The sequence below is a fragment of the Thalassophryne amazonica genome, chromosome 12, assembly GCF_902500255.1.
Source record: "Thalassophryne amazonica chromosome 12, fThaAma1.1, whole genome shotgun sequence".
In the NCBI taxonomy this organism is placed as follows: Eukaryota; Metazoa; Chordata; class Actinopteri; order Batrachoidiformes; family Batrachoididae; genus Thalassophryne; species Thalassophryne amazonica.
The window spans coordinates 68441299-68455868 of NC_047114.1; the positions used below are offsets into that span (position 1 = coordinate 68441299).

Genomic DNA, 14570 nt, shown 5'->3' on the forward strand with positions numbered 1-14570 from the left:
GTAAGTGATTATATTTGTGTATGCAGACTAATGCACAAAACTTTCATAATTATTTATTCTTAATGGAAGGTGATTTAAACTGAAACTATGGACTGTGACCCACAGGCCAACCCGAGTTAAATGACTTGTCCCTCACCCCTGCAATAAATAAATGAATAAATAAATGAATACATTTTATATATATATATATATATACATTTATATATATATATATATATATATATATATATATATATATATATATATATATATATATATATATATATATATATATATATATATATATATATATATATATCTCATAGTGCATAATTCTATTTGTGAATTATACTTTCATAACTGGTGCTTTTGGTGCATTTTTCTATCCCAGTCAAAAGAAATGTTAATTTTTATCAAAGGCACATGTGCCAGGTAATTGACCATTTGTAGCAAATGGTCATACAGTTATGGATATGTTTTTGCTAACCTTGGTCTGGCCACAGAATTTCTCAGAAGTAATCCTAAATGGCCTTCCAAATATTCTTCTAATGGTCAGTGTAATGCCTACAGTGCATCCAGAAAGAACTCACAGCTTTAAGACTTTTTCTACATTTTGTTATGTGACAGCCTTATTCCAAAATGGAGTACATTCATTTTTCATCTAAAAATTCTACTCACAACACCCCATAATGACAACATGAAAAAAAGTTGTTTTTTTTTTTTTTTTTGCAAACGTATTAAAAATAAAAGACTATGAAATCACATGTCCATAAATATTCACACCCTTTGCTCAATACTTTGTTGATGCAACTTTGTCAACAATTACAGCCTCAAGTCTTCTTGAATATGATGCCACAAGCTTGGTGCACCAGTCATTGGGCAGTTTCGCACATTCTTCTTTACAACACCTCTCAAGCTCCATCAGGTTGGATGGGGAGTGTTGGTGCACAGCCATTTTCAGATCTCTCCAGAGGTGATGTCACACTGCCTTGGATTGGCAGTGGCTGTGTTGCAATGCTCAGCAAATGCATAAAGCAGAGTAAAAATTATGAGCATTTTAGGTTAGATAAAGGCATTTTCCAGCAACAAGAGATAAGTGGTCCCTACGCTGCCAGGTAGGTAGGACCAAACTAGACGAGAAATCTGAGCTTGTAGCTCATGTGCCCAAGGGCTTATTGCATTATGAAAACCAAGCGCTACCTGATTTTAGATGCATGGAAATGTTGGTTAAGTACTGCTGTCTTTTTGATCAACACTGTTAAAACTGTTACATATTGCCACAAACCCCTTGGGCCCAAATGCTTGTCTTGTTTGTTCTCTTCCATTATAGCCCATGTTACACCCCAAAACAGTGTTCTCTTGGATTTACCTCTATTTTTATATGTATGTACACAAAAAGCATAAATGAAAAGTGTAATTTATTCTAACAGAAAGAAAAATGCAGCCAGAACAGCCGCAATTACAGCACCAGACAAAGTGCTGCTCTGCAATTTGATGCAAAGACATCAAGTCTCCTCTGTCTGTCTCTCTTGTCCTAATGGAGAGATAGTGGTCTAATGTGCCACTGTGGGTCTTTTAAAGACGTTAATTAGCTAACTACAAATGAATAGCTCCTTTGGAAGGAGCAGCCATAGTGGTTCCTGAGTTAATACACTTAATAAGTTACAGTCATGCTACAAGCCGTAACAGACGACCTTCATAGCTGTAGGGGAGATTAAAGATTTACTGGTTAATTTTCTTATTTGTGACATTGGTTACAGGTCAGACCAAGTCTAACTAACAGTCCTGATTGGCAACCACCTAGGTAGGCCGCAGTCCATCACCCACCTCCAATAAGTAGGCATCTATTTGCCACAGCTAGGCGATAGGACTACAGGACACATTGCATGTAGTTCACATGCTTTAGGCCCATTTCTATCACAGCAATTCACAGGCCACTTTAAGAGGTCCAATACTTTTGTCTGTCTCCGCAACAAGGACCACCCCTAAAAGGTTATTTTCGATAGCAAAATAAGTTTCTGCTACAGAGTAGATACTTCTGAGCAGCCCTTAGAACTCATTGGGCAGGGCTAGACATGGATTGGTCAATCTCAAACAGGAGAAGATGATAATAAGCAACAAGAAACGTATCTAAAAGCAAGCAGAAAAGTGAAACAGAAGGGACAGCAGTGTCAGATGAACAAGGGATAAGATACAGGCATTGTTGGATTCATTTGACAAATGGAGGTCCAGAGAATATCTGAGTACTCAATGAAGACTAAAAGACTACGTGGCATGTTAGAGCACCTGGACACCCTCAGAATTAAACACACAATAAAACAGTCTTCTTCTTTTGGCTGCTCCCGTTAGGCATCACCACAGCAGATCAATCATTTCCATCTCACGCTGTCCTCTGTATCTTCCTCTGTCACACCAACCACCTGCATGTCCTCCCTCAGCACATCCATAGACCTTCTCTTTGGCCTCCCTCTTCTCCTCCTGCCTGGTGGTTCCATCCTCAGCATCCTTCTACCTATATACCCTGGGTCCCTCCTCTGCACATGTCCAAACCATCTCAATTTCACCTCTCTGACTTTGTCTTCCAAAACGTCCCACCTGAGCTGTCTCTCTGATATGTTCATTCCTAATCCTGTCCATTCTTGTCACTCCCAATGAGAATCGCAACATCTTCACCTCTGCCACCTCCAACTCTGCCTCCTTTTTGTTAGTGCCACCTTCTCTAAGCCGTACAACATAGCTGGTCTCACTACTGTCTTGTAAACTTTCCCCTTCACTCTTGCTGATCTTCTTTGGTCACAAATCACTCCTGCCACCTTTCTCCACCCTTCCTGCACTCTCTTCTTCACCTCTCAACCACACTCTCCATTACTTTGGACAGTTGACCCCAAATATTTAAACTCATCTACTTTTACCACTTCAACTCCTGGTAACTGCACTATTCCACTGGGCTCCCTCTCATTCACACAAATGTACTCAGTCTTGCTTCAACTGTCTTTCATTCCCCTTCTGTCCAGAGCATATCTCCACTTCTTCAGGCTAGACTTGACCAGCTCTCTACTCTCACTACAGATCACAATGTTATCTGCAAACATCACAGTCCATGGAGACGCCTGTCTGACATCATCTGTCATCTGTTCATCACCATTATGAATAAGTGAAACAGTAATGACAGAAATTTACAAGGCTGAAGTGCTTTTGAAAGACCACAACAACAAATTTGCCTCAACCGGTGGTAAAACGAATTAGATGCAATACTGGGGCACAGACTATTGGACACCAGCAATGCAAGGACACTGCTTTGTTCAACCATGGGCGTTGCAGTGGAGAACACTCCATTGAGAAGTTTGCAGACAGGTAAACAACAAATGAAATACAAATATTATTTATAAGTGCTTGAAAGGAGTGAATTATGTTAGCAAGCCAGTGGGAAGCCAAATAAAGTGGAATAACTTACTTCTGGTTTTTCCTTATGAATAGCATGCTAGCTTTGGATGCTTGTAATTGATAGCAAAAGTTTTGGTCACCTTACATATAATGTTGAAGTTTGTTTGCTTGCTAGCTATCACAAGCATGAGATGATTGCTCTCATTGCATATGTAGCTGCATGAGCCCAGTGGGTCATCACTGCAATGGAGGCAAAACAGCTGAGAAGGACAACTACGAGGCCATTCTAGTAAAGGTTCATGACATATGAGAAGTAGGATGAGATCTTGCAGCAGAAATGGGGCTAAAGTCAACACAGGTTTGCAGATGTGGTCTTGAAAAAAATTAGGAACTTTCCCAAGGTATGCACTAAGCCTGGAACCTGTTGCACTATTAAATATATAGGAAGATCTATACTGTAATTCAAGACTGCATGCATACATTCTCTCTCTGTAGTCAATTTTGCAGTTGCTACATCATGCAAGAGCGATAATAGAGACAGCAAGTCTGTTCTCAGCAGATTACTGCTGTTCATTAGCTTGGTAATGAAGTCTCTCTTAGCAGAACAGTGGGTGGTCACGACCCCTTTTAAAGTGAAGGAGAGCTCTGCTACGCCTACCAAGAAGCAAACAAATGTTCAGACAAAGTATGTATAGGCAAGATAACCTCCTATATGAAGCAATGCCACCTGAATTTAGTAAGTCCATTTGGCTGCTTCCTTTTTTTCTACTCTGGATCACCATAACAGATCTAAGGTGGATGTCCATATTGATTTGGCACAAGTTTTACACCAGATGCCCTTCCTGACACAACTTCACATTACACAGAGAAATGAGGCAGGGGTGAGGTTTGAACCGGGAACCTTCCGCACTGAAACCAAGTGTACAAACCACTTGTCCACCACCCCTCAGACTCATTTAATGAATTGAAATAATTAAATTGTCAGGTGTCAATGGAACAGTTTATAATATTCATGTAATGGACATAAAAGCAATGTTGTATTCAGTGTTGTGATCTGAGGTCACACTGGAAGCAGATTCAGTGATGACTAATTGTTATGATAATTATCATAAAAACAACTAAATGTATGCTTCCTGCCACTGGCATAAAATATTTAAATATCATTCACTTGAAGAAAAGTTTAAGATTTCTTCCTCAGTAATTTCATTGAAAGAGATGAGGGTTTTGTTCCTAGTATTACTTTGTCACAAACACATGTTACAGTTAGTTAAATGCAAAGTATTATTACAATCAGAACTGTCTTATAAATCACAGATGAGAAGGCGTTTGAATCATAGATTTTTGCACCATATGTATTCCCCACTTTTGTACCGCGCTGACGCGGCAGTCAGCTGCGGCGCGGAGGAATGCAATCACTGGCCGTGGGCTATGGTGCTCCCTCTCTGTAGATTTTGAATGACATCCAGCCCATGACGTGATTACGTGTCAACCATGGTCACCTGACAAACACATAACTGTAGTGTATGTGATTACATCATATCACTGACAAGTGACACGCCCCCCTGCTAACTGTCACTGTTCACACTTTATTTTATCTCTGTTGTGGTGGTATGGGTGCATGATGGATGTTTGACAGCTCTCAAACACCCATCATGACATATACAGTATGTGTTTGGTGGCATGTTTGTGTAACCCATGGGAGGATGTCTATCATGGACATGACGGCCCGTCCAGGTGTGCACGCTGCGCTAGACAGCAATCGCACTGCACTTCGGGTGCCATTCGAGCTTTCACCACCTCGGCCGCACCTTGACAAAGTTGGATTGGGGGGGGGGGGGGGGGGGGGGAGCACGACACACTCACACGCCATTCGTGGTGCTTGGGGGGTGGACACGACACACTGACTGCCCTTTGAGCTGTCACCATCTTGACCATACCTTGGCAGTGCTGTCCTGGGCACTACATTCATGGTAGCTATGCAAATGGACCTGTATTTTCTAAGTGCCTTGCGACTACTGCTGTTGGAAGTTCATGGGTGGCACCTCGACTTTGGCCAAGCGTGGGTTGAACGGCCATTTGGGCACCATTCACCCTCATTTGGCCGCTGGTGTGAAGGCTGCCTTGATCGTGACATTCGGCCAGGGCTCGACGTGGACAATCATTTTGTGCAACCCCTCAACCGCAGTCCTAATGGTCCGACCTGAGTATGACATGCCATACAAATCTTGCAGTGATGTTGATCAGATAGCACTATGATTTCATCTTGACATCATTTGATTTGGGTTTCCCGCATGAGCGCAACGCGAATGTGGAATGCATGTGCTGTGGCCGAACGGATGTGCCGACTCCTGTATGAGGCGTTAGACTGTGGCTACGATTTTTCATGAGTACCATTTGAATCTTCCTTCATGCGCCATTCAGCCTCATTCGTGTTATGTGTCAAGGGCCCTTACAGGAAGTCGTATATATACCCTGATTTGGTATGGGAAATGAAGATGAGGTGTATTAGTTGCATTGGGAAGGGACATCAGATATTTCATTTCTCTGGAGAAACGTCCAGTTTCTCTCTGGAGAAACATCCAGTTGCTCAGTAATGATGACCCCAGTGTCTGGAGAAAACCAAGGGGCCCCCACATTTCACATGGTTGTGGCAGATCCATATTTATATTGGAAAGATGGACCAGCTGCACATTCTGGATGCTTCCATCGCACATGCTCTCAGACCTGGTGCTGAGAGCATTGGTGCTGCTACTTATCCTCAATGTGACAAATACAATAATTACTTTTTGTAAACACTAATGAACCAATCATTTTTTACAATTTGCATGATTTTCTTGTAACATGATATTCATGTGAAAGCCAAAGGAGACTATCAGCATTTGCCATTAGTCTTTTGAACACAGACTAATGGCATTTGTTGTGTAAAGCTCAGAAAGTGGATTTGATTGATTGTCTCCTGCTATTGGTTCACTGGTGCTGCTGTCACAAGACAAAGAAAGGTTGACAAATTGAAAATACATTACAAAGAAAAGCAAGGTGATAGGAGCCGAATAGAATTTGAAAAGCAATGGCTTCTGATTGGTTTATTTCATAACAGCATTTTGAGCCGGCAGTGCAAATTCATCATATCTGTCCAATGTAAAGTAAATATTTTTGTTTCTCATAATACCATTGAACGTGTCATTACATTATTGAACAAATAAATTTCATGGACAGTGACATCTGCAATGGAATCAGTGAACAGTGAGTGTTGTCTTCACCTATACATTTGTTATGTGATCATTTGTCAGTCCAAATACAATTGAATGCATCTGTGTTTGACTGTGAACACAAGAAGTAGTGTATGTTATGCATAATGATCAGTTTGTCTAAGCTGGACCCAAAGGCAAACATCTCAGCATTCACACTTTTGAGTTATGAATACAATTTGCTTTTCTACCAGCTTCACACCAGACCTGCAGAGATCTTGTGATTATACATATGCTCCACCACCCTCACATACTTTTCTAACACTACAGACTTCATGAAACAGTATCATAACTCTTCTCTTGACACCTTGTCAGAAGCTTTGTCTCAGTTCAAGAATACAATACAACTCCTTCTGGTTTTCTCTATGCTATTCCATCAGCACTCAGTGCAAACATTGCATCTGTAGTGCTTTATCCAGCATTATGCCATACTGCTCCTCCCAGATCATTGTCTTTTTTCTAACCCTAGCATCCACTAATCTTTCCCATAACTTCATGCAGTGTCTAATTAACTTTATACCTCTGTACTTACTGCATCTCTGCACATCACCCTTCAGAGGTGAAAAACACCAGCTTCAGGACGTCTTCAGTAAATCTTACCATGCATTTTTCTACCTGTGCAACTCAAACAGGTGAGTTCACATATTAGCTCATCTACTTTCTGATCAGTGAAACAAATAAGAATCATCTGTTTTAGTGGGTGGATGGAAGAAATATGTGGTAGTGCATTTATTCACTGAAGCTAGTTAGCCACTGCTATCACCCTTGTTCTTAAAAAAGAGAACCAGTACACTTCTTCTTAAGTCCTCATGGTTAAATTTACATTTACAAAGTTACATTTTTGGTTCTACTCACCCCCAGTGCACTTTCGTGGTTTACAGTCACTCTGTCAGTTTCTGTGTGTGTTTGTAGGCATGTTCTTTGTCACCTGGTCTCCCCCACAGCTGCTTCATATTTCCAACTCATACTACCTGTCACTCATCTGTTTGTTTGTTTCACTATTTAGTACTGCACCATTTTCCTTTCTGTTTGCCAGATTATTCTTTGACACCTTCTGGTTGTTTTGTAATTGGCAACATGATTGTACTTTTTATCTTTGTCTATTCCCGGTTGTTTGCTGCCTTCCACTGCCCGTGTTTTTGGTTGCTACATGAACTCCTGTTGTATGTATTGGACTCGCTTTATTTGTTGGACTGGACTTTAGTACACTGGTAAATAAATCACCTTTGTTTTCCCTGTAAATGCTGTGTGGTTACTGCCTGCAATTTTGGGTTCATCTTGTAACTGATCGTACAACAGTGTGTGATAGAATGGTTCCATTACAAAGTTCCATAAATACTGAGCTGAATGGTTTCTGGAACTGAAGTGTTTTGGAGGAAATAAAAATATGTTCACAAAGAGCAGCATAATTGGGCCTTTCTGCCTACTTGGTGTTTTCGGCTGTTGCTTAACAGCTACAGTATTTAGACCTAACCTCGGACATGCTGCCATTGTATGTGTCATTGTAAGGTTTTTGCACCAGACACGCCTAATTGAGTGTGTGGGTGGAAACATGCAACCCAATAATTAGGGATCATTAACATCAGGCATTCAAAGCATCTGGAAGATGTCAGATTATTCTCATCAGTGTCAGTACAAGTCCTAACACCTTCTCAGTGTGCGGTGTGTTTGTGTGAGAGAAAAAAAAAAAAATGGGCACGAGGTTGAGGCAATTGTCTCACTTTTTCAAAGAAACTTTGATACTGCTATGTTTTGTGCAGTCTTAGGAAGAAAGTAGTAGATGAATTACGGACCAATTTAGGACCAACCCTCCAAAATATATTGATGCTAATTGTGGGGGAGAAACGCGAAATAGAATGCATTGTCTTTGCAATGTCCAAAGGGCAAGTTGGGTGTGATCAGGGGGCATGCACTGGTGACATGTTGCTGCATTCAACAAACAAGGCACAACCTGGGTACTGCTTGAGAATAATCCAGGCAGACAACTTGGCCATCGCCACCTTCTGAGGGTAGCCATCTATAGTTGTGGTCAGACGTTTACAAACTGTCATTATGGGTATGAATGTCAGGATACTTTTGGGCTATTAAGAAGTTGAACTGTTCTTGTGTAAGGGTGGAATACATATATGTATGTATAAGTACATCATGAAAAAAAAGCAAGAATTACGGTACACAAATTTTAATTTATTTTGCATCTTTTCTTAACCACACAGGGTCACAGTTACATATAGAGGCACAAATATATGTGTATACCCCCACTAATATCTAGCTAATTGTCCCTTAGCAAGCTGCACCTCGACCAGATGCTTTTGGTAGCCATCAACAAGGTTTTGGCATAATTCTGGCTGGATATCTCACCACTCTTATTGGCAGAATTGGTAGAGTTAATTTAAATTAGTTAGTTTCCTGGCATGAACATGGCTTTTAAGAGTAGTACACAAAATTCCAGTAGGGTTGAGGCTGGAGAATTGGGAAGGCCATTCCAGATCCCTGTTTTATCCAAGCTAGAACCAGTTTTAGGTGTGTTTGGGGTTATTGTCCTGTAGAAACACCTAACTGTGGCCGAGTTTCAACAACCTAGCTGTTGATCTGGGGTGACATTGAATAATATGGAGGTATTCCTTCTTCTGTATTTCATCCATTTTGTGCAATGCACCAGTACCACTGGCAGCAAGTCCCAGAGCATGATGCTACCACCACCATGCATGGCAGTTGGTACGGTGTTCTTAGGTTTGAAAGACTCACCTTTGCATAGCCAACTGCTCAATCCTTTTCTCGTCTGACCATAAAACCTTGCCCACATGGACACCTTAAAATTTCAGTCTAGTTTGAAGGTGTCTATTTTGGTGTAAGAGCTTCTTTTTTTGACTGGCACCTCTCTGTCCATGGCATTGTTAAACTTACTTCACTGTGGACAGTGACGTTGGTGTTCCAGCAGTTTCCATTTCATGGGAGGTCTGAGCTTTGTTAGTGGCTGGGTTGTTCCAGAACATACTAACCAATTTCCTCTCATCTGTGGGTGACAGTTCTGATCTTTTTCCAGACCTTGGCAATTTGGTAACACATCTGAGTAACTTATTTGTACTGTTGTTTGAACTGATGATCTTGGAATCTACATTTGTTTAGAAATGGCACCAAGAGACCTTCCCAACTTGTGTAAATCTACAATTCTCCTTCATAGATTTCCCAGAGGCTTTTTTTTTTTTTTTTTTGATGTTCTGAGTATTGGTCAGTCCAATGAGTGCTTTTTTTATGCTAAGAAAGAAAAACTACGAGTTGTAGTCAATCATGATCACTAATAGGCATTGACCATGTCACATTAAAATACAATTTAGAGCCTTCAGCACCACTTCTTAAAAGATTTAAGTGAATATATATTTGTGTCTGTATGTATAATTTTGACCATGATCCAAAATTCAAACTTGGGAACCTAATTCTTCTTTTAAAAAGTCATTAATGATGTATGCTGTACCTGAAAGAACAGTTCAAAGACACCATTAACAGCCCAAAATTACCATGACATTCATGTTCATGATGAGTGCATGTAAACTTCCAACCACAACAGTATCCATTTCCTGCACTGAGGTGATATGTTTTCATTCCCGAGGCCTTTTCCAGGTGTTGTGTTGCTCACCACTGAGGCACCTGCACATTGGATCATGTGAACTTACATTCCCTCCTGATGCAAGTATGCCTTATCCAAGTCTCCAGAAGTGGTCCCCATGGATCCGTGGGGAGACCTACCACTAAACAGCTGCATCCAGATATCACAACCATATATTAACAGTGAAACCAACAGGACCCTGAAGACCTGGGCCTGTATATACAAAGCAGCCTAAGGCTAAAAATACCTCCTAGTGACATTATTCTAAGAAAAATCTTAGAATTCCTCGAATTCTTAGTCATTTCTTAGAATTTTCCCTTGGTAAGATTAAAGTTCTCCACAAAGCACCATAGGCCTTAAGAGAGCTCCTAAGGTGCCAAACTGGTAAGAGGAGGGAGGAGGACAAGAACACTAAGAGTGTCTTAAGCAGAGAAAATGGCAGAAAAGACAAAGGAAGCAGAGATATTCTCCATATGTAGGATAACAGTGAGTCAGTAACAAGATATCAGCTTGAACTACGTAATTATTTTATGTTAATTTACTGTCTTAATGTATGTATAATTTGTTTAGGTTCTTGTTATATACACACTTAGTATCATTCCTTTTATTATTATTATATTTATTATTGTTGTCTGTGTGATTAATATTGTTATTTTTTTTTATTACTCCATCTATTTTAATTTGATTTTAAATGGACCACAATGGAAATGTGAAGTATTTTTACTTTCTTGTGTCATGCATGTATTTTTGTAACGTATTTACAATTTTATTATGTACTCACAATTAATGCACTAAATAAACTCATGCACACACACTTTTAATAAATAGATATTCGACATGAGAATGAGGTATGTTGAAACATTTGAAAGCTGTGTAATAATTCAATTAATTTTGCTAAGTTGCATCATCATAACAACATTATCCTCACAATTACATGTGTTAATGCGGTTCAGGTTATATGATCAGTTGATTTCACTGTACATTCATGACTAGGAAGGCAGAGCGCATTTTTTTATTTCTCTTCCCCTTTCTGTGACAACCAATCACAGCTCGAAGAAGACTGAGTCATACCTAGCAACGAGGTCAACCCCGCCTCCTCACAAAAATAGGAGTTTCTGTCCCCTCCTTGCTCAAAGTTGCTCTCAGACACCTGCTGGCTCACTCTTATGCTACGATTCCTTGCCAGGAAATTTTAGGCTAAGTTAGGAGCTCTTTGAGTTGCTTCGTGGATACAGGCCCAGTTGTACAGAAAACACCAAACCCTCTCTGGACCCCCCATGAGGTTGCTGGACAACCAGAAAAGTGAAAAGAAAATTGGTGTAAGAGTGTTTGCGTGTTTGCAAAGATTCATGCTATTTACGGTTATGGTCTTGGTCATCTCCTGAGGACTGACATCCATCTTCATCATCACAGTCTGTGGCACTGCCCTCCTGTGTATCACCACTGCCGAGCTCCACCCAGGCTTCTAGCTGGCTTAGCCTAGGAAACCTCTCCTGTATCTCCTGCAGCACAAACACAAATTCACTTAATATTTATGATGCACGTATTGGAGTAAAATATTATTGCTGGAATTGCAGTGTCTGCATTTATTCCGCAGACCAACTCTCACAGAAAGTAAATTAATATATCTGAAAATACACGTAATTTTCTTAAATGCACAAAATAGTGATCCAGATAGTTCAGATGTATTAAAAGCAAAAGTGCTAGCCCATGTGAGGATATTTTGTTCAATAGGAATTACATGAGGTGAAATATGAGGAACTGAGCATTTTCCCTGTATCACCCTGCTCTCCTTGACACAAGCATGGGCAGACCTGAAGTGGCTGTTAGTCCAGTGAACTCTAGCAAGGGGGGGGGCAAAAAAGTATTTTCCTGACTTTTGAAGAGTGGTGCTCCACTCGGAAATCAAAGTTCTATTCGTCTAACCCATTTCTGCTGAAAATGTTTCAATTCAAGAAAAATATGATCCAGTGTGTACGATGAGTTTTGTGATTTGTTATACCTCTAACAACCATTAAAGCAGTGATCGCTAGTGATTTCCTTGCCACACATATAAACAACTAATTGCATCAAATGCTGTTTTGTGTTTCCTTTCCAAAAATGAACGCTGCTTTTGTTCCCACCTGTTTAAATGAAAGGTGTCCTGACACAACCAACAATGTTCTTTTGGAGTAGGAAAGCTTAAATTTTGTATGAAGGGTGTATGTGGGAATTCAAACATGCCTACTATTTTTTTCAGTTTGACCTTTTATGTCATGTTGTTGGCTGTATGTGATTGGGTTTGTAAAAATATCTACATGTGTGATATGTGCCACACACAAGCCCACGCTACTAAAGTTCATGAGAAAACTGACAACATCAATTCTGGTGAACATCTGGCCTTCACATGGACGGACCAATCATGGAAGGCATTCTAGGTGGGAATGAGGAGTGGGGGCGAGGTCTTTACTGACAAGATCAGTTACTGACACTAGATGTATGAAGGTGACCTTTCTTGAGTTGTGTCATGATTTGAACCACTGGAACTGGGATGGACCCCAAGATGCAGGTAGCCAGACACAAAAAGGGTTAAGTGCAGAAACAAAGGTATTTAATTATTCCAAGGGTGGCAGGGATAACAACAGTGACTCCAAAAATAACTTGCGTCTTTAGTGAAGGTGACAAAAATACTTCAATACCACAAAGAAAAACAACTGTTCAAAAGAGACAGTGACATTACACGATGATGGACAACATGTGTGACTAGAGGCACCAACAGTGACAGGACTGGAAATAATCGACCAGCACCCCTCTAACAAAAAGGTGCATCATAAATAACCAACTGAACAAACAAGTGACAGGTGTGAGCAATCAAGAGTCTGAGTCTCTGGCCTGGTACTTCCTAGGGTTAAGGTGCTTGGGCCCATTAGAGTCCAGTCTTGGTATTTCCACCAATGTTATGACTTTTGCTCAAAGAAATGGTTACTTAGGGAGATTCTGATAAGGAGTATCACTTGCATTGCCATCATTGACAATTAGCCATGTGCCAGATTTCTCTAGGCATGATCCAGCATGCAGATGCTTTAGTGCTGAAGATCCTATTGGCAATGGGATGCTGAGGTTTCACCTCTCTGTGGCAGATAGATGAGTACTTGAAGAGAGATGGGGAAACACTGGTTGTCTGCCTGGGTGGTTGCCATCCAGAAGCCAAAGCAGTTCTGTGGTGCATGCTCAAAGACTAGATGTGTCATCTGTAAGATGTTTTTTTGTACAGAAATCTGAGTTTTGTGCAAACATGTGTGTTTTAATGTGTAAGCAATAAAAATAATGATAATGAAAAAAAAAAAACTCATTCCCCTGTTCTGGACAGATAAACCTCTGAACCAAGTTTAATTTAATAAACATTCCATGTCTTCTGGAGCAAAACCTCTGTTGAACAGTTAATTTTTGTGTGTCAGCACATACACATAACCAGTTGGGTACTGAGCTGATTCCCGAGTTACCAGGGGATGTTCAACACAGCACCATTTGGTCCAGCTGTCCTTAAAGCATGTTAATTAGAAAAGGAATCCATTAAGGAGCAGGTCGCTGAGGAAACCACAGTCAGGACAGAGAGTTGGTGTCTGGCTCCAATCCAGTGCAGACTTGTTTGTTTGTATTCTTTATGTCAGGCCTGCAAAACTGCAGATTACTGTAAGTCGTCTGTTTTTAGTTTCACACACACACACAAAAATTCAGACAAACACCAAATATTTGAATGTAAAATGTGAACAGACTAGGAAGTGGTGGCCAAATGGTTTAAGAAGTAGCCTTATAATTAGGAGGGTCATAAATTAATTTCCCTGATTAGGCAGGAGCATTTTCAAAAATATCCTTAATTTCTGCAGTGCTCTAGGAGTGCATTTACACAGTCATACACAAATGTATCATTTGTATTGGTCCTATACTGGCAAACATTACTAGAACAAATATTGCAAACAACTACAACAATAATAATATCAATAATAGTAACAATAAAATTTGATCCAATGAGAGTCATGTTTTCCATCCTTGTTTCAGAGTTTGATTTGATGTTTTGTTCAATGCCTAGGTTAGCAAAGTACATCCAGATTAATGTATTTATTTCAATTTAGTCAGTTTACATAGTGCTAAATCACAACAAAGGTACTTAACACAAGTAAGTTCAAACCTTACCAACCCCTCGAGCAACCACACAGGTGACAGTGGTAAGGAAAAACTCCCTCTGATGATATTGAGGAAGAAACCTCAAGTAGACCAGACTCAGAGGGATGACCCACTGCTTAGGCCATTCTAACAGTTACAAGATTTTGCAAAGTTTTACAAAAAAGAACATAAACAACAAAAGGTGAATTTGA

The 14570-nt window shown here is 40.2% G+C and overlaps 1 protein-coding gene across 1 annotated transcript in view; it reads right to left on the reverse strand.

The window, feature by feature from the left end:
* LOC117521489 (glypican-5-like) overlaps positions 1-14570 on the reverse strand; it is a 361302-nt gene that overhangs the window by 63936 nt on the left and 282796 nt on the right. Inside the window, 1 exon segment of the mRNA XM_034182796.1 lies at positions 11576-11717. Coding sequence (XP_034038687.1) covers positions 11576-11717 — 142 coding nt within the window.